This window comes from Dasypus novemcinctus, chromosome 2, assembly GCF_030445035.2.
Source record: "Dasypus novemcinctus isolate mDasNov1 chromosome 2, mDasNov1.1.hap2, whole genome shotgun sequence".
In the NCBI taxonomy this organism is placed as follows: Eukaryota; Metazoa; Chordata; class Mammalia; order Cingulata; family Dasypodidae; genus Dasypus; species Dasypus novemcinctus.
In genome coordinates, this window is record NC_080674.1 from 130205237 (window position 1) to 130227170 (window position 21934).

General features: G+C 33.7%; 1 protein-coding gene across 8 annotated transcripts in view; it reads left to right on the top strand.

The window, feature by feature from the left end:
• Positions 1–21934, top strand: part of CSNK1G3 (casein kinase 1 gamma 3) — a 110981-nt gene that overhangs the window by 20941 nt on the left and 68106 nt on the right. For all 8 annotated transcript variants that reach the window (XM_004456894.4, XM_012524555.4, XM_004456898.4 and 5 more), the window contains exon 2: positions 15675–16105. In XM_004456894.4, coding sequence (XP_004456951.1) covers positions 15928–16105 — 178 coding nt within the window. In that variant the 5' untranslated portion in view covers positions 15675–15927. The remainder of the gene's footprint in view (positions 1–15674; positions 16106–21934) is intronic.

Here is a 21934-nt window from a genome sequence, read left to right on the forward strand (position 1 = left end):
GCATCTCTATCCCCCAATCCTCAAGACTAGGGAATGAACAACGGACTAAAGTAGACTTATTATTATTCTACTATAGACTTATTATTATTTTAACAATGGAAGAACTTTTATCATTGATATAAAGACAGTGGCCACCAGAGGTTCTGAGGGCTGTGAAAGGGAAGAATATGTGTAATATGGGGACATTTTCGGGACATTGGAGTTGTTGTACATGACATTGCAATGATGGATACAGGCCATTGTTTATTTGGTCTTAACCTACGAAATTGTGCAGGATAGAGTATAAACTATAATGTGAATTGTAGTCTGTGGTTAGTAGCATTGCTTCAATATGGGTTCATCAAATGTAACAAATGTTGTTAATGTGGGAAAGTGTGGGAGAGGGAGGGAGTGGGAAATGTGGGAATCCCTTATTTTTTTTAACTGTAATATTTGTATAATCTAAAGCTTTAAAAATAAATAATTAAAAATTATATTTGTTTTTAAAAGGAAAGCACTTGGTTATTTTAATTTGTTTATTCTCAAGGATAATTTTACCCTTTTGATGAATTCCGTGTCTTCTTAAAATAGATACTTAAATGTCAGTAAGTTGAAAGTAATTGTAGAATCAAAGAATTTGTAAATATTTTATCACCCTTTATTCCTCCTTATATAGCTTTAAGCACATTAACCAAAGGCATGTCTATTATTTTTAGTAATAGAAAGTTTAAGGTTTCAGTTACCTGAGTTAAAATCTTTGACAAAAATTTAAATATCCTAGAGTAGTATAAATCATTATATTACTTGTATTATAAGCAGAGCATATTTCTGCAAAACTTTCTTCTTTAAATAGTTTTTATTTCTATAGATGCCTAATTTGTAAGATTTCAAGGTGTGATTTTCCTGTTTTCTTCCTTGTCATTGTTGAATTTAAAACTTTGAGAAAAAATTTTCAGTTATTTACTGTATCTATGTGTATGTATAATAAAATACTAAGATTATTTGTAGGTCCTTTTAGCAACTGTTTTAATTTTAATGGACACTCTGAATCTTGTATTTCATCATATTTTTTGTGCTTGACTACTAAAAAGCACAGAAATTGCTTTGTTTAGCATGTGAACTGAACTGCATGATACACATTTAGTATACTAATATTACTTAGTTTTATTTCTAAGTTTATTTCTCTCCTGATTTCCTTTTTCAGTCCCTTTTTGTAGTGCATGTATTGTAAACTGATCTAAATACTTTCTTGGAACAAAGTTAGCTTTAGAATAAAGGAGTACAGATGTTACTTAAAAGTTTTTATGATACATTGTTCCTAACAATGTATTTATAAAGCAATTCAGTGAGAAAATAACTATATGCCTCTCAGTGGTTCTCAACTTTTTTAGTTTAATAATCTTTTTACAATCTGTTGAAAGCTATGACTTCTCTCAAGAAAAAGCTCTGAGAGGTCCATGAATTTCAGGTTAAGAACTCCAAAACAGCCATCTCCAGCATTGGTGAACTCTAATTTCATTTAAAACAGACAAAACAAAAACTGATTTGTAGAGGCTCCTGATGCTTTACCACTCTGTCATTTGAATGTATTCTTAGCAATTTTTACTAGTGTGTTTTAGTTATTTTTAACATGAAAATGACCTATTTGTTGACAGTAGAATCAATGTTTAAGTTAATGCCTGTACATGGTAAAATAAAAAAAAAATTACAGGAGACTCTTGGTCTCAATAATAGGTTTGAGGGCTGTGAGGCTGTAAATCTTCTCATGTAAAAACATGACTAAAAGCTTATGGAGTACGTGGAAAAGGGAGATGTGTGCTGAAAACAGAAAAAATAATTGCTCCAAAGGAGCTCAGCAGACTCAAAGTAGATAGTGATATTTTAATAAAAGATGTTCAAGAGATAGCAACTGTGTTGATACTCAAATATTACCAAGAGAAAACTCAGTGTGTGGTGAAATATTAAAAAGATGACATGAAAATGGGACTGATATTAAGAGAAACAAGAAGAGTCTTCTAGACCAGCATGGACAATATCGAGTGTGGATGAAATAGAGGCAAAGAAAAATTGAAGGCAAAGTGAGAGAAAGGGAAGGGGTAAAGCAAAACAAAAAGAGCGAAGGCAGCAAAGGGCAGACTCATAAAAGGGTAGACACATAAAAGCAAAGGGTAGAGTAAAAAACTTAAAAAAATGACACTTGGGACAGATTTTTGATTAGAATGTATATTTTGCTTTCACTTTCCATATTTTCCTTTTTGTTTCCAGAATGCAACTTAGCCCTTTTCTTCAATTTAAGCCCAATATACTCCTTTGTTTATATTGGGAACTTAAAAATTTTCTTTGATGAAAAAATATTTACAGTAATACAGAAAAGTATATAATAACATCTTCCCTCATATTTCTAATCTTTGGATTTTTCAGTTAGATATAGCCATTTCTAATTATTTCAGTTTTAGTTTCAAGTACTTCAGGTGGTTGCTTCCATATTTCTAAATGATATGCATATATTTTTTCTTTGATATTATGTCAAATTTTTGCATTATCTTTAACATTCATTAGTTTTTTTGTAGGTATACAGAAAAATTATGCAGAAAATAGTGTTCCCAAATAATTTCCCCCCAATTTTTCCTATTTTTAACAATTTGCATTAATGTTACATATGTACATGTGAGAACCACAATTATTAGAATTATGTTATTAATTTAAGTCCATAGTTTATATATATATATATATTTTTTAAGATTTATTATTTATTTATTTAATTCCCCTCCCCTCCCCCGGTTGTCTGTTTTCTGTGTCTTTTTGCTGCATCTTGTTTCTTTGTCCGCTTCTGTTGTTGTCAGCGGCACGGGAAGTGTGGGCGGCGCCATTCTTCGGCAGGCTGCTCCCTCCTTCGCGCTGGGCGGCTCTCCTTATGGGTGCACTCCTTGCGCGTGGGGCTCCCCTACGCGGTGGACACCCCTGTGTGGCACGGGCACTCCTTGCACATCAGCACTGCGCATGGGCCAGCTCCACATGGGTCAAGGAGGCCCGGGGCTTGAACCGCGGGTCTCCCATGTGGTAGACGGACGCCCTAACCACTGGGCCAAAGTCCGTTTTCCCATAGTTTATATTAAGGGTTTTTTTTTTTTTGTCTAGTTCTATGGTTTCTTTCTTTCTTTCTTTTTTTTTTTTCCAGGAGATACTGGGAATTGAACCCAGGACTTCATACATGTGAAGCAGGTGCTCAATCACTGAGCTACACCCGCTCCATCCATGGTTTCTTTTAAAAAGATTTTATGTGGTAATATATATACCACATAAATTTCACATTTTAACTTCTTTCAGCTGTACAATTCGGTGGTATTAATATTGTGCTGTCATCATCACCTTCTATTATCAAAACTTTTCCATCACCTGAAAAGAAACTCTGTATCCATTAAGCATTAACTCCCCACTTCCACTATCCCCTCTTGTTCCTTGGTACCTCTGCTTTATATCTCTATGAACTTGTATATTCTAGTTATTTCATATAAGTGAGATCATACAATATTTGAACTTTTTGCATATGGCTTATTTAACTCAACATGATAACTTCAGGATTCATCCATTTTGTAGTATGGGTATCAAAACTTCATTCATTTTTAGGTCTGAATAATCCATTCTATATATGTACCACATTTTCTTTTTCCATTCATCTGTTAATGGACTCTAGTTATTTTTGGCTATTGTGAATAATACAGCTATGTATTTTGGTGTACAAATATCTGTTTGAGTCCTCTGCTTTAAATTCTTTTGGGTTTATACCTAAAAGGCTGAGGATCTTTTCATTTGCTTATTGGCCATTTATATATATTCTTTGGAGAAATGTCTATATAAGTCCTTTACCCAATTGCCAGTTGGGTTTGTCTTTTTCTTGAGTTGTAGAAGTTATTTGTATATTCTGATTATAAAACCCTTATCAGATATATGGTTTCCAAATGATTTCTCTCATTTTGCAAATCATCTTTTCTCTTGATAACAACTTTTGATGCACAAAAGTTTTTACTTTTGGTGAAGTCTAGTTTTTCTTTCTTTTTTTCTTTTGTTGCTCATGCTTTTGGTTTAAAATCTAAGAAACAATTGCCTAATACAAGATCTCGAAGATATTTCCTTATGTTTTTTTTCCTAAGAGTTTTATAGGTTTAGCTCTTATTGATCCATTTTGAGTTGATTTTTATAAATGGTGGTGAGGTAGGGATCCATTTTCATTCTTTTAAAGTAAATACCCAGTTTTCCCAGCACTGTTTGATGAAAGACTCCTCTTTCTTCATTGAGTAGACTTGGCACCCTTGTCAAGAGTTTATTTTTGCCATCTCAACTTGATTCCATTGGTCTATATGTCTGTTCTTGTGCTAGTATCACACCGTTTGAATATTGTAGCTTTGTAGTAAGTTTTGAAACCAGGAAACATGAGTCCTCCCACTTTGATCTTCTTTAAAAGATGTTTTTGACTATTTAGGACCACTTACCTTTCCACATGAATTTGATGATTGACTTTAACATTTTTCCAAAGAAGGCTGTTGGAATATTTGGAATTGTATCCAATCTATAAATTGCTTTGGGTAGTATTGATATCTTAACAATATTTAGTCTTCCAATCCATGAACACAGAATGACTCATTGATTTAGGTCTTTAATTTCTTTCAGCAGTGTTTTGTAGTTATCTGTGTATAGTTCCTTTATATTGTTGGTTAAATTTTTTCCTAAATATTTTATACTTTTAGTTGCTATTGTAAATGGAATTGTCTTCTTGATTTCCTTTTCAGATTGCTCATTGCTGGTGTTTGGAAACATCACTGGTTTTTGTATGTTGATATTCTATCCTGCTACTTTGCTAAATTTATCAGCCCTGAAAGCTTTCTTATAGATTCTTCTATCTGTAGGATCTTGTCATCTCTGCATAGGGCAAGTATTATGTCTTCCTTTTTCAATTTGGTTGCCTTTTATTTCTTTTTCTTTCCTAATTCCTAATTCCTAATTCCTAATTCCCTGATTAGAATTTCCAGGACAGTGTAGAATAGCATTGGTGAAAGTGGGCATCTTTGACTTGTTCCTTGTTTTAAGGGGAACGCTTTTAGTCTTTCACTCTTGAGTATGATAACTGTGTGTGTGTGTGTATGTGCGTTTTTCCAAATTGCATCATCTTTTAGTTCTTCACTAAGAATGAATAGGTTTTAGCTCTTTCTGCAGAAATGAAGAAAGTAGCAAGATTTAGAACAGTAATTCAGGCAAGGGACTGCTATCTTGAGAAAGATCTTGGCTGGGAACATTTGTTGCATACTGTTTGTCACATGTTAGGTTCAGTGATATGCTCCAGGTGTATGAAGAGTCTGATGTTAGGGTTTCAGGTGGTATGCAACTGGGAGAACTCTAGGCAGGAATCATACAATTAAAACTTAGATATGTATAAAGCTAGGAGGAACTCATATTTAATTCTACAATATTTATTTTCAGTCCTAGGTGCCAGACAGTGTGCTAGGTTCAAGGATCACAGGTACTTACAATAGAGACCTTGTTATACAGCAGACAATTATAATACATAATATAAGAGGCTCCTTAAAAATCTTTTAGTCTAGTCCTCTGAATTTTACAATTATTAAAATAAGCCTAGATAGATTGTTTTACCCAAGGCTACATGACTAATTATAGATAGCTAACTTGGCATGTCAAGACTTCTTTTACTAATCCTATGCCCTTTTCAGTACCTGTACAGATAGAGTGCCTCAAAGAGGTCTAGAAGAAGCAGATAGCAAGGATCCCAAGACCTGGGAAAATTGGGGTATTAGAGGAAAAAGCTTGGGACTTAGGTACCAGAGAAGGAAGTGGTGAGTTTTGGGGGAATAATGGGTACAAAGCTAGAGTTTAATTTCTTATACTAGATACACAGTAATTAGTGGACCAGCGGTAGGATGACTTAATGATGTTCCCTGCCTTTCTCAGCTATCTCTTTCTTGCAATAAGATTCATTCTAGAGATTGAATTTGCAATTAATGGTAGCCATGGCATCTTATTCTGGTAGACTTGATGTATTCTGGTATAGAAAATTAGGCAGGATATTTTATTAGGAGAAACCTGCCTCAGCATCAGAAATGTGAGGATTATCATATAAGAAAAACTCTTTGCTTTTATAATAGGTAATTATCAATGGGAAAATAATTTACATAACCAATTTTTGGAAAATGTGTTTGTAAAACATTTCTTAGAACTGTAATTGATATAATTATTTCCTCAAATAGTTTTTTCCCCCTTACCTTCAAAGCGAAGGGTGGTCATTTTTGTTTTCTAACAAATAAGTTTTATTGATATATAAATTTTGTTGAGATGTAGTCACATACCATATGATCTATCCAAAGTATATAATCAGTGGTTTTTAGTATAATCACAGTGTTTTGTATTCATCACCACAAAAAATTTTATAACAATTTCATTGCTCTAAAAAAAAAAAACTCCACACCCCTTAGCAGTTGTTCCCCAGCCCTGCATATCCACTAATCTAATTTTGTCTTTATAGATTGATTTATATTTACATTTTACGTAAAGGAATCATACAATATGTAGTACTTTGTGTCTGGTTTCTTTCACTTAGCATGGTGTGTTGTTTTTGTCTGATATTATTGTAGAATTAACAAATTTGTTCAGTTTCAAAGAAAAATGGTCTTATATATTGTAATTTTAACCATATTCATATTTTACATGATATTTTATGTACATGACCTTATACTTTCCCTTTAAACCACTTTCATACCCACTTAATACTATTGCTAGTTACAAACATTATGTTGGGCTTACACCTTCCTATTCATTTCCAAAGATTAACACACATCCTTTCTACCAATTCTGTACAAGATAACCCTTGGCTTTCCATTCTCTAACCTCATTTCTATTTTCTGGTGACCCATATTCAAGTTATTAACTCCATGAGATTATATGATATATTTAATTCATAGTAGTGTAATTGTATCATATTTGCTCTTTTGTGTCTGGCTTGCTTCATTCAAAATAATGTCCTCCAGGTTCATCCATGTTGTCCTATGCTTCACAACCTCATTTATTCTTAGCGCTGCATAATATTCTATCATGTATATAAACCACAATTTATCCATTCATAAGTTGATGGACACTGGGGTTGTTTCCAACTTTTGGCAATTGTGAATAACACTGCTGTAACATTGGTGTACATATGTGTATTCATGTCACTGATCCCATTTCTTCTGGGTATATACCTCACCATGCCACATGACAAGTCTATATTCAACATCCTTAGGAACTGTGTCCAGGTACTTTTATCTCATCCAATCCCCAAAACAAACTCAACTTCCCCATTTTTCAGAAAGATACACAGATGATCACAGATTGCTCAAATGTCAAATCATATGATGAAGTTCTCACTGTTAATGAAGAAAATAAGAAGAAAAAATGCTTAATTATATTCACATCTCACAAAACTTAGACTCGATATTTTTTTTTACCTTTCACATTGATATAGTATCTTCTTTGCTTTTGCTACAAAACTATTACATTATTATTGTTAACTATAGTCTGTAAGTTACGATAGTTATATTTTCCCCATGTATCATCATGTTCTTAACACCTGGTAAAAGAATATTCCTGTATTTATATTATTAACTACAATCCTCATCTACCACCAGAATCACTGTTATCAAGTGCTTAGGTTATCTTCCAGCTGTTCTTCAACTGATGTTAACCTCCCTAGACTACCTGTTTCAGCCACAATCATATCCATAAATCAGCTGAGTTTGTTACACTCATTATAATGTGCTACCATCAACTCCAGCCTTTACCACATATTTACAATTAGCCTTATTAAACATCCTATATACATCCAGCATCAGCTCCCCCTTCTCAAACCACATTCTGTCTCCCACGAACATATACCTCATAGTCCAATTCCATAAGTCTACTCATTGTTCATTTCGAGACTGTACAATATTTGTCCTTTTGTGTCTGGCATATTTCACTTAATATAATGTTCTCATGATTCCTCCATGTTGTTATATGCTTCCCCAATTCATTTCTTCTTATAGCTGAATAGTATTACATCATGTGTATATACCACATTTCATGTATCCATTCATCGGTTGATGGGCACTTAGGTTGTTTCCATCCTTCAGCAATTGTGAGTAATGATGCTGTGAATATCAGTGTGCAAATATCTGTTCATGTCCTTGCTTTCAGTTCTTAATATATTCCTAGTAGTGGGATTGCTGGATAATATGGCGTTTCTATATCTAGCTTCCTGAGGAACTGCCAAACTGTCTTCCACAGAGGTTGCACCATTTTACATGCTCACCAACAGTGAAGGAGTGTTCCTATTTCTCCACATCCTTTTCAGTACTTGTAGTTTTCTGTTTTTTAAATAATGGACATTCTATAAGGCATGAAATGATATTTCATTGTAGTTTTGATCTGTATTTCCCTGATAGTGATGTTGAGCATCTTTTCAATTGCCTTTTGGCTATTTGTATTTCTTTGGAGAAACGTCTGTTTAAGTCCTTTGCCCGTTTTTAAATTGGGTTGCTTGATTTTTTTGTTGTTAAGTTGTGTGATCTCTTTATATAACATGGAAATCAAACCCTTATTGGATATGTTGTTTCTGAAGACTCTTTCCCATTGAATTGGCTACCTTTTTACCTTCTTAACAAAATTGTTTCAAACACAAAAGTGTTTAATTTTGAGCAAGACCCATTTATCTATTTTTTTATTTTGTTTCTTGTGCTTTGGGTGTAAGATACAAGAAACTACCTCCTACCACCATTTCTTCAAGATGTTTCCCTAAATTGTCTTCTAGGAGTTTTATGGTTCTCTGTTTTCTATTTTGGTCCTTGATCCATTTTGAGTTAATTTTTTAATAAGGTGTGAGATAGGGTCCTCTTTCTTTCTCTTAGATATGGATATCCAGTTTCCCCAGCAACCATTTGTTGCATAGGCTGGTCTGACCCAGCTGAGTTGGTTTGATAGCCTTGTAAAAATCACTTGACCATAGATGTGTCTAATTCTGAACTCTTGATTTGATTTCATTGGTCAATCTGTCTATCCTATGCCAGTATACTGTTTTTACCACTGTAGGTAGATAATATGCTTTCAGTTAGAAAAGTGAGAAGCTTTCAACTTTCTTCTTCTTTTTTTTTTTTTTTTTTGTAATCATGAAAAGTCTTTAATAGTAGGACAAAACCCCTAAGTTGAATGTCAGATAAATCATTCTGGAAGAATTATTCAATAAAAATCATGAGAAGTCATTTATTCATATAGTCACATTTATAGGGCATATAGGAATTCACATTATTTAGTTATTTTGAATTCTTCTTTTTAAAAGATATTTTTGGCTATTTGGAGTCACTTAACTTTCCAAATGAATTTGGTAATTGGCTTTTCCAATTCTATGAAGAAGGCTTTTGGAATTTATGTCAGGGTTGCATTGAATCTATAGATAATTTTGGGTAGAATTAGCATCATAATGCTATTCTGTGCTATGAACATGGAATGTCCTTCTCTTTATTTAGATCATTTTTTTTAAGCAGTGTTTTATAGTTTTCTGAATACATGTCTCTTATGTCCTGGTTAAGTTTATTCCTAAATATTTGATTTTTTTAGTTGCTATTGTAAATGGGATTTTTTTTCCGACTTCCTTTTCAGATTGCTCATTAGTAATGTATAGAAATACTATTGATTTTTGTATATTAATCTTGTATCCTGCCACTTTGCTGAAATTGTCTATTAGTTATGGTAGTTTTGTTGTGGATTTTTTTTGGTTTCCTAAATATAGGATCATATCAGTGAACAATGAAGGTTTTACTTCTTCCTATCCTATTTGGGTGCCTTTTATTTCTTTTTCATACTTAATTGCTTTAGCTAAACTTCTAGTGCAACATTAAATAACAGTGGAGACAGTGGACATCCTTGTCTTGTTCCCCACTTCAGTTAAGTTTCAGTCTTTCACCACTAAGTACAATGCTAGCTGTGTGTTTTTCACTTTATCATATTGAGGAAGTTTCCTTCTATTCTTATTTTTCAGAATGTTTTATCAAGAAAGGATGTTGTGTTTTGTCAAATGCCTTTTCTACATCTGAGATCATCAGGTGATTTTTCTTCTTCAGTTTATTAATGTGTATTACATTGATTGATTTTATATTGAACCACCCTTGCATACCTGGTATAAAACCCTCTTGATCATGATGTATAATTTTTAAAAGATGTTTTTGAATGGTTAGCAAGTTTTCGTTGAGAATTTTTGCATCTACATTTTTTAGAGAAATTGGTCTGTAATTTTCTTTTTTCATAATATCTTTATTTTGTTGTGGTATTAAGGTGATGATGGTTTCATAGAATGAGTTGGTAGCATTCCTTCCTGTTCACTTTTTTGGAAGAGTTTGGGCACGGTTAGTATTAAATCTTCTTTAAATGATTGGTGGAATTCATATGTGAATTCTGATTCTGGATTTCTCATTTTGGGAAGGTTTTTGCTGAATGTTTCAGTTTTTTGCGATTGGTTTGTTGATGTCTTCTGTGCTAGCGTCATTGTGGGTTTTTCTTGTGTGTATTACGGTGCTCTAGGGAAACAGAACTGACTGGAGATATCTATAAATAGTATGAGATTTTATAAAATTGTCTCACGTGATGTGGGGATGCACATAGGGCAGGTTGCAAGCCAGGAACTCTGAAGAAAGTCCTCGATTCATTTGCTAGGGGATGCTATCTGTCTGTAATAGAGATGGAAATTCTCTCTCTGAATGCTGAAATAACTTCTCCTTTTAAGGCTTTCACCTGTTTATGCACAGCATTGTTGAAAGGATGTGCTGCTTGCCAGTCTTTGATTTTTTTTTTTTTGCCATCTGATATGTAAGAAAAGATATCTAAGAATGATTTAAATTTGTATTTCTCTTGCCAGAGAGATTGAACATATGCTCAGTCTCTTTCACGAGTCATTTGTCTTTCTTTTTCTGGAAACTATGTATTAAGTCTCTTTTAAATTGGGTCTTGGCCTCATTTATATGTATATAAGTAAATAGAGAGGATTAGCACATTGTTTGAGATGTAAATTGTAAGTATTTTCTGTGGTTTCAGTTTCAGTTTTGCTTATGGGTTTCCTTTTTATGCAATCAAAATTTTTTTTTTATATAGTCAACTTTTTCAGTCTTTTATTGTTTTTGGATTTTAAATCATAGGCTTTTCCTTCCTCCTGATTTTAAGGGAATTCATGTTTTTTTTCTTCTAGTTTTTGTATTGGCTTATTTTATATTGTATATATTTATACCTTTAATGATTTATTCTGGTTATTTCTGATAAATATTTATAGATTTAACAATGGCTAAGTGCACAAAGTTGAATGAAATTCACTAATGACATTAGTGAGTCACTCATACAAGATAGATTCATGTATTGTCTGCAAAATACCTGCTGATAAATAATACGATGAAGTACCATACTTTTTAAGCATTCCTAAATTTTCATGAGCTTTATGAATTTGTCCAATTAAGCTTTATACAGAGCCACACATTTTTTTCCCTTGTAATACATCTTAGCAGATTCCACTTCAGATTGTACCAAGTTAGTATTTTTCCAACCTCTTTGAAAATACTCCTGTATTTGTACAGACCATTCATAGAGGCACATTCTTCAGTCTCTTCAAATTTGGCATGGCTTGCTTGAATTAACAACTGAGTGGTATCTGTAATGTCTGCTGGACTCATCAAGAGCCAGGGAAAACCACTCAAAACATTGCCTTGCTTTTTTTTTTTTCCTTCAAGATGGAGTTTAATAAATTCTTAATCTTTTTTTAAAAAATTATTTATTTATTTTTAAAAATTACATTCAAAAAATATGAGGTCCCATTTAACCCCACTGCCCCCACCCCCCACTCCCCCCACAGCAACACTTGCTCCCATCGTCGTGACACATCCATTGCACCTGGTAAGAACATCTCTGAGCATCGCTGCACCCCATAGTCAATGATCCACATCATAGCCCACAGTCTCCCACGTTCCATCCAGTGGGCCCTGGGGGGATCTACAATGTTCCGTAGTTGTCCGTGAAACACCACCCAGGACAACTCGACGTCCCGTAACCGGCTCCACCTCTCATCTCTTCCTCCCATTCCCCAAACCCAGCAGCCACCATGGCTACCCTTCCCACACCCATTCCACATTTTCTCTGTGGACATTGGATTGGTTGTGTCTATTGCACATCTATGTCAAGTGGGGGCTTAGATTCCACATGGATACTGGATTCACTCCTCCTGCTTTCAGTTGTAGACACTCTAGACTCCATGGTGTGGTGGTTGACCTTCTTCAACTCCATGTTAGCTGAGTGGGGTAAGTCCAATAAATCAAAGTGTAGGAGCTGAAGTCTGTTGAGGCTCTGGGCCTGGGTGTCATATTATCAGTCCAGAGATTCAAATCCCCTAAATATATCTTAAACCCCAGCACCTATTACAATTCCTATAAAGTAGCATGGAAGTCTTGTGAAAAGAGATCCCCTCTGAGTCCAATTCCATCATGCAGAAACACAGGCTCCGAAGAAGGGCCATCTGCCATGACAGTGAACCCCATCTGCCATGACCATAGAACCTGTGGGTCTCTTTATCCCTCAAAAGAACCAATACCTGGGGTTGTATCTACTTTGTCTGTCTCTCAGACTCTGCTCAGTTGTGCACAAGGGGATTCCTTCTGACAACCTCCAGACTCTTTTTTAGAGACTCACAGCCTTATAATCTCATTTCTCCTTTCCATTTCCCCCTTACATTAGGTCAATCAGCATTCTGAAGTCGTGTTATTATATGTAGACAGGGATATTCTGCTGATCCGTATTGAACCTTTAATTCAAGGTCATTTTCTAGTTGTATCTTCAGCTGGTATGTGGTAGTGATCCCTCGGTGCCAGGGAGGCTCATCCCCGGGTGTCATGTCCCTCACTGGGGGGAATGCACTGCATCTACATGATGAATTTGGCTGTGAGAGTGGCCACATTTGAGTAACATGAAAGCTGTCAGGAGGGAACCCCCAGGCACAGTGCTACTCTAGGCCTTGTTCTTATTGCAGGTGCTTTTGAGCCTGTACACTTGCCTTGCTTTTTAATTGTCAGTTGATGTTGCTGCAATGTTCTCAACTCTTTGAGTAACTGTTCTCGTTGAAATGCTAACAGTTTTAAACAAAGTTATTTTCTCTGGGTAGTTTCTTTGGCTACTGCAGTCAAAGCTATTCCATTAATTCACTAATAGTAAAGAGGTTTCCTTGCTTGGTTAACAAACGAGCTATTTGGAGTGTTACTTTGTCTATAACCTCATTTTCATTTTTTATTTTTGTGAATTTTGCTGTGATGAGATAATCTGTTTTATATTTGCTAACCATTCTGATCGTTGTTTTCCTGATATTTGGGAATGCTATAGCTTTAGATGTAATGTCTTGGTATTATAAACACAATATACTTTGCCGTCAAATTTGATAACATAATCCACTTCCACTGTGCCTTAAAAGCAAAATAGTCAAAGTCCACTTTTTCTTCTTTTCTGTTTTTGTCATGATAGATGTGCAGTGTTAATAAAAAGTAAAGAAAATGTTTTGGTATAGTGATGTGTATGCAATGCTAAACACTGTTGAATTACAACTCTTTCACTGCAATTTGTAGTGCTCTGAGCAGCAAAGTTGAAGTGATAAGAGAACTAAATCAACTATTTAGCTTTGCTGTTGTGGCGTGAAAAGAACCATCCACAACAATAAATAAATGAATTAGCATGACTTTATTCCTATAAAACTGTGTAAATACTAAAATTAGAATTTCATATAATATTTACATGTCACAGAATACTATTTTAATTTTTTCCCAACCATTTGAGAATGTAAAAACTATTCTTCATTTGCAGGCTGTACAAAACTAGGTAGTGGGCTGGATTTGGCTTGCAGGATAAAATTTGCTGATACCTGGTATAGACAAACATAACATATAGGGAATTCTAATAATTGATAGGTGACAGGTGATAGAATGATAGGGAAAGTACTAACACTATTTGAGACTCTTAATAAGAGTCAAAATTTAAAAATCTAGTACCAGTTTATGAATAGTTACTTGAGTAAACTGAACTTGATGGAGTAAAATAGAAACCATCTTCATTTCTTACTAATCCATACTTTAAAAGTATATTCTAAGTTCACAACTATTATACATTTATTGTTTATGTATGAGTGATATGTTTCAATAAATTTAAAAAAAGTATATTCTGATTATTCTCTCTTCTCTGCTCATAAATATCTTACTGTCCATTGATTTCTTGTCATGTGTAATTGTAATATACAATTAAGTTTAGTTTTGGCGATGGAATCATTTTAAGAAGTCCTGCATTTTCATCACTCCACGGCAGTCACCTCTCAATCCCTCTATCCCTCCCCCTGCGCTGCCTGTTATTTGATGACTGAAAACAGGTGCTGCATATGTTTTGTCTAGTTCTGTAGTTGTTTATAGCAGGAGAGGAAGTTAAGTATCAGTCACTCTATCAGGAGTGGATACAGAGGTCTCATTCAATTTTAGATATGGTAACAGGAGCCCACAGTTTCATCTGCTAAATAAAGGAGTATGGCAAATATAATAAGGAAACGTCATAAATAGATGGAGGTGTTAGGACTAATTGCATATTTGGGAGGTTTCTGTCAATTAGAAAATACTATTTGTTTCAAATCTTTGTTAGTGTCTTTCTATATAATAAAATGATTTCCTAACTAGGAATAAGAAGTCCTTGGTATTGATCCTGATTTCTTTACTAGTGACTTTCTTTTTAAAGCCAAAGCTTCTTTAGTTGCAAACAGAAACCCACTTAAATTCTTCAAACAAAGTGGAGAAATTATTTAAGGTTGCTTATTTATACCAGAACTGAGTTTGGATGAAATTCCTAGAGAGATGAATGGGGAAGACTCCTCTAAAAACCTTGAAAATTTCTTTTGAACTTTAGCGCTTTCATGTGTATTTTAGAAAATTTAATACCTATCTTCTCGGCTTCATAAGGTTGATACCTGCCGTCATTTCTTAATCTTGTGAAATTACATTTACACTTTAAGGTCTAGTTCAGAGGTTACAGACATAAGAATTATTTTTCCTTGAAGGGTAGCAGGAAAGTTCTTTATCAGTTCTGAGCTTCATTACCATATGTAATTAATGGGTAGTAAATCATTGGGATAAATGAAGATCAAATCAGAATGTATTTTGAAAAGACTTTGAAAATTACTTAAGTGTATGAACATGAGGAAGATACCTTTTATTAAGGTCTTTTATTAAATTGCAAAATATTTTTCTGTTTTGAGATTGAAAATATTAGATCGACTTATTGGAATTTTTTGAGGTTCTTTTTTCATTGAGATGATTTTAAGTTGGAAGGCCTAGGTTTGTGAATGTACATCAGTTTACAGAACTTTGAATAAAATTTTTTCTTTTCTTCTTTTTTTAAAATTAGTTACTAAATCCCTGATTTCTTTTCCTTGTTTTGTTTCTGTTAACTCTTTAGTATTAAAGTGTAGAAATAAAGGGTAACTTAGTTTAAGAGTCTACTTGTGGATTGTGGGCATCAACAATTAGCAATGATTACCTAAACTTTTTAATGTTATCTGATTTCACAAACATTATTCTCTTTTTTAATTCTCTTAGGTAACTAACTTTCTTTTCTTAATATTCTAGCTCTCTATCAATATCAGCTTACATCACTGAAAAGATAATTTTGAAGACATGTTTTGTTGAAAAGGCAACTGAGAAAAAAATCATCTTACGAATGGGATGAACACGCACCAGTTAATTGACTACCTGCTGCAATTTGAATGTTAACGCTGCCCACCTGGTACAGTTACCTAGTGATGTACCTATTCTCACAACACCCTATTTCAGTGTGCTTGTCTTGATTAACGAATTCAAAGTGGAGTACCGCAAACTTGATATGGATAATAAAAAGAAAGACAAGGACAAAACAGATGATAGAATGGCACGACCTAGTGGTCGATCGGGGCACAACACTCGAGGAACTGGGTCATCATCCTCTGGAGTTTTAATGGTTGGACCTAACTTTAGAGTTGGAAAAAAAATTGGATGTGGTAATTTTGGAGAATTACGATTAGGTAAGACTATTTTGTTTGTTCCATTATTTTAGAAACTTTTTCTTTGAAAAATGGAAGATACTTTTTAATGAAAATGATGTATTTAATTATCTGGTTGTTCAGTTGTTTAGTTATTATAGTAATTTTAAAGAATAAAGGTGTTGGAAATTTCTTATATACTTTGTATTTTTATTTGTAAGGAACTCCCTAGTATTAGGAGTGTCTTTTTACTTGAGAATAACCATCCAGGACATGAAAAAATAAGACTCAACAGACTGAAATAGCTACCAGAAACCCATTTACTCCATTAAAGCCTTTGCAGTGTATGATTTAGGAATGATATTTAGGCTGTTTTTTCAGGTTTGAAAACATTTGGTAACCGATTACTTTAGGGCCATATGTATGACTTTAATTCAGATAATATACTGCAACTGAATAAAATTAGTGAAATTAACCCTTCCCCTCCCCCACTTTGTATGACTAGGACGGGCTCAGGAATCTTATTTTTTTTATCAAGAGACTCAGATTATTGACTCAGATTATTCTTGTAATGGGGCAAATTTGGGAAACAATGGTATAATTCATCCTCATATCTCTACATTTAAGGCAGTTTAAACTCAGAGAGAGAAAGTAACCAGCCAAATGTTATACACCAATTCAGTGACAGATTCACTGCCTCCTAGTGCAGTGGAGATGTGCCAGTCTCCCTTGGTAAATGAGAAACAGGGGCAGCATGAATATATCGGAGTTAGCATTAAAACACCTGAGGGACCACTGAAAGTATGAACTTTAGAAGTAAACAGTAAAAGTTGTTTTTACAATTTTCCTTAGATCCAACATTGCTCTTAGAAATAAATCCAATTCTGTGTTTATCTATTCAAATGCTTCTTCTCATCTTGCAAAACACCCTAATTTGTAGTGACTTTCATTTTATTACTATTTCGTGTAGTCAATATACACAAGAATAAAGAATAAAGCATGCCAATAAAAGGCAACGATATCCTTTGTGCTATTACATGATGTAGCTGTCAGACTCTTTTGCATTTAGTAGGAAGTCAAATATTTGGATTAGTGAATGTTTTGCATTTTATTTTTTAAGGGTTATTGAGCTAGATACTTTGAAGTTCTTAAATTGTTTCTGACATTAAAGTTAGAGAAATCAGGTTAATTTATTTGTTGTCTAACCTTGAGCAATATCCATCCATCCATCGATCCATCCAGTTTATATTGCATGTCTACCATGTGCCAGGCATGATTTGGCACTAGCAATATACTGGAAAAGTATAAATTGGTCCCTGTGGTCATAGAACATATAAGTCACTAAAATACTTGGACCTCAATTTCCTCAACTTTGCAATGGAATTATTTCTACTTCACAAGTTATTGTGAAGACTAAATTTAGATGATAATGTAGAAAGACCAGCTCTATACCAGCATATTTTAGGAAAGCATTGATTGTTCTTTTAAAAGATGATATCAAGTATTTTTTAAATTAGTGTTATATCATTTTGTTTCATTTATTTTTATTTTTATTTAAATTTATATAAATCAGCTGCAGCCAGAGGTGTTGTATGTGTGTATTTGTACTGTATCTATGTAATGTGTTCTTTTTTTTTTTTTTTTTTTTTTTACTTATGGGTATAGTACTATGGCCATTTTTATTCAAAACTGGTTTCATATAATTGATTTCCAAAATAACTATGTATACACACACACAAAACACAAAAGCTAGTGGATCCTTTGGTCAGGACCTTGAAAAACTAGTAAACAGTGAAATTATATGTGCTAAATACTGAAAAAACAGTACATCACTCCTTTTATAGTCTCTGAATAAGCAGAAAGAGAAATTAAGATAACTGTATTTTTCTATCTAATCTATATGGTAGTATGGTGTGTATATATACGTACTATGTATTTATATAAATATATTTATTACATCTCTTCATGTATTTATATAATATTTTCATAGAATGTATATATAATTATAAATGTATGATACGTATTATGTATTTGTAGAAGTTATTGAGCCATCTTATTCCTCTTCCTCTTATTTTTTTCATTTAAAGAATTTTTATTGGCATATTTAATTCATACATGGACATACATAAACAATGTGATAGTAAAAGTGGTAAATTTATAAAACAAACATGAATATCATCATACAGGGTTCCCATAAATGTACCCCACCACCAACACTTTGCATTGTTGTGAAATGTTTGTTACAAACTATGAAAGAACATTGTCAAAATCTTACTACTAACTATAGCCCATATTGTACATTTGGTATATTTTTCTCTAACTCACCTGATTATTAGCACCTTATATTAATGACATATTTTTTATAGTTCATTAGAGAAGGTTCTCATATTCTGTTAATCACAGTCCATCTACCACCACAGGATTCCCTGTGCTATATACAGTCTCATACTTTGTACATTCCATTCAAAGTGTACGCTCAGTGACTCATTTTCATCACAGAATTGTGTTGTCATCACCTCAGTCAATTTTAGAACACTTTCATTACTCCAAAAGTATTTAATAGTAAACTAATAAATAAAGGGGCATTCTACTGCTTTTTTATTTTAGGCCTCACCTGTTACCTCTCTTTAGAAAAAGTTGTAAGCATCATTTGTTCTATACTTGGATAAACAATGTAGATGTTAAAAGCTGGTTTGTGTCCCTAAACACTTTCTTTAAAACCACTTTAGTGGACTGGTCTTGAACATTTTATTCCTGGTACTAAATTTTTTTGTGGTTGATATTGGATAGGAAGGAATATAAGGTGTGCATGTTATAGATGAGTGATTTTCAATAATAGTATTATTCACATTTTGGGCTAGACAATTTCTTTTTTTTTGCAGAACATTGTCCAATACAGTGCAGGAATGTTTAGAACTTAAGACCCTTAGGGCACTTAATAGGAGTTGTTCTCCTATATGCAACCCAATATGTCCCCTTCCCATTTTCAGATACCCCAAAGAGACATAGAAACTATAGACCCACCATTGAAACCGTTCTTAAAGGTAATTAGTGAAAAGATTGGGCATGATATTTTTTAAAAATTGGTAAAAACTTTAAATAATGTAAAATTAAATTTGTTATTTACTATTATTTTGATCTGTATCCCTTTTTATATTGTAAAATGATGGATTGGTTTCTTTGTACTTGTATTTTATCTTTGTGTTCATGGTAGCACTCTCATTCTGCATCTTGATAAATGTACTTCTAATTTAGACAGGACTGAATTGGACCAAACATAGTTGACTAAAAGGGTATTGCTATATATTGCTTAATGAATTACCTTATGTGAGATAGGTGATATTTATGACAGTAAGTATACTACCGGAATTTTGGAAAACTCTTTTATTTTTTCCTTCTCTTCCTATTTCTATATAGTTAATAACCCTCTATATTATTGTTTATATTTGAGAATTATTTTGTTGAAAATTCTGTAGGCCTTACAATATTTATCAAATATGCAAATTTGGTTTATGAGCATTTTTAAGTTTATTGATTTTCTGCTGTTTCTAACTGAAGCATATAAAACTTATCTGAAAAATTCAGTAACTAAGGAATGAACTCTAATGCTGTAAAAACGAGATTTCAAAATATTGTGATTTTAAGTAAAGTAGTTTATTGTTCTTCAACATAACACAGACCAGAGGGAGAGAATCCAAACCTGTCAGGGTACCTCTGGATCCACAATATATGGCTTCAATCTCAGTGTCCAAGGTGATTGCTTTAGTTGTTGTCATCTCTCAGCCAGCCAGCCAGCAAGAAGAAGAAAAAGGGCCTGGAGAGCACACGTTCATTCCTGGAAGTGGGAAATGTCATACCTTATGTCCACTCATATCTAGAACTTCAGTCATAGGACCATCTCAAGTAGAAAGAGAGGCTGGGAAAGTAGTTTTTAGCTAGGCAGCCATGTTAAAACTTGGGCATTCTGTTATTATAGAAGGGGGAGCATGGAGAATGGATATTGGTGGATAACTAGTACTCCCCCTATAAACATATTATATATGGTTTCTGTAGAGCATAGTTTTATGTAATCATGACCATACAAGTTAAAAAAAATTGATAAAGCTATCTTTTCAAGGTCAGTTTGACTGAATGCTCTATTGGAAATGTCTTTTGAAGTTGATTAAAACATCAGTTAACTGGAACTAGTCTACACAGAGCCATCTTTTAATAGATTCCCTCTACACATACACTCATTCTTACACACTTGTCATACACACTAACACTTACTTTCGGCTCCATATGTTTTTCCATGTGTGTAACAAATGTCGATTAAAAGCAAACTGCGTGAGGCTGTGTCTGTGCTAGGTGACAAAAATGCATTTGTCATATTGTTTAATTATTGTTGTTTACAACTATGACCTCCAAGGTTCAGCAAAATTTCTAATGTTCAAAGAAGTGATCTTGTTGTTAGGATTTACTTGTTTCTGCTGTGATCTAAAAGTAGAATTTGACCACATACAAGCCAACAGAAACATTACTTTTATGAGTGTTTGTTATATTTTGGTTCTATAGTATGCTTATTTATTTGTTAGTTTATTTGTTTGTTTGTTTGATTGATTTTTTATTTATTTCCCTTCCCCTTCCCCCCAACTCCTGTTGTTTGTTCTCTGTGTCCATTCCCTGTATGTTCTTCTATGACCGCTTCTATCTTTATCAGTGGCACTGGGAACCTGTGTTTCTTTTTGTTGTGTCATCTTGGCTGTGTCTGCTCTCCGTGTGTGCAGCACCATTCCTGGGCAGGTTGCACTTTCTTTCGCGCTGGGTGGCTCTCCTTATGGGGCACACTCCTTGCGTGTGGGGCTTCCCTACATGGAGCACACCCCTGCGTGGCACAGCACTCCTTGCGCGCATCAGCACTGCACATGGGCCAGCTCCACACGGGTCAAGGAGGCCTGAGGTTTGAACCGCGGACCTCCCATGTGGTAGGCAGACGCCCTAACCACTGGGCCAAGTCTGCTTCCCCTGTAGTATGCATATTTAATTAAACTCCTTGTCCTGTGACTTTTTTTCCTTTGTGCACTTGTGAATAATCATCATAAACAGGATAGCTATGAATAGATTTTACTGTTCTCAGGTCAAATTCCATCTTAGGTCTCAAAATCAAAATTGTTCCTTTGTTAGTCACCAGTTCCTTAAGGTTAAGTTCTTCACTGTAAGCATCATTAAATTATACACAGTACACTTACTAGAGAAAGGCTGAAATTTCATTACATAATGCAGTTTTGAAAATGTATGTGAAGTCACATCCAAATGTACTATTTATTGACTAAAACTATGAAGTATTCTCTAATTTTTAAAATGTTCATACATGATTCAGTGAATACCTGATTACAATTTGGGGTTAACCACTTATAGTGCTTCTACTGAATTCTGTCTTTGTGCCAACTCTTTTGAGTTTATGAGATTTATAATACTTAGCATTAGTTTGAATGCATGCTTTTTTCCCAATCATTTTTATAAAATGACAAAATTCAGAAAAATTTTTTAATATTTGTGCGAGTAAACACTATTGTACACATTCAAGACCAAAATGTTGACTGATGTTTGACTCCCATTCATCATCTGCTGTATAAAAGGATACAGGTGTTATGCTAGAAAATCACGTGTGAAAGTTGACAATTGCCTATTTTGTGTTCAGTAGTCAATATGACTACTCATAGCTTAAAAAAACACCACCAAACTGTCTGTGTTCTAGTTTCTTCATTATGAAAGTCATACACACTTATTGAAAAAATATTGGAAATTCAGAAATCACATGTTGCTCTATTTTATCACTCTTTTTAATTTTTAGTACTTTGAAAGATACACAAAATTTAAATTTATATATTA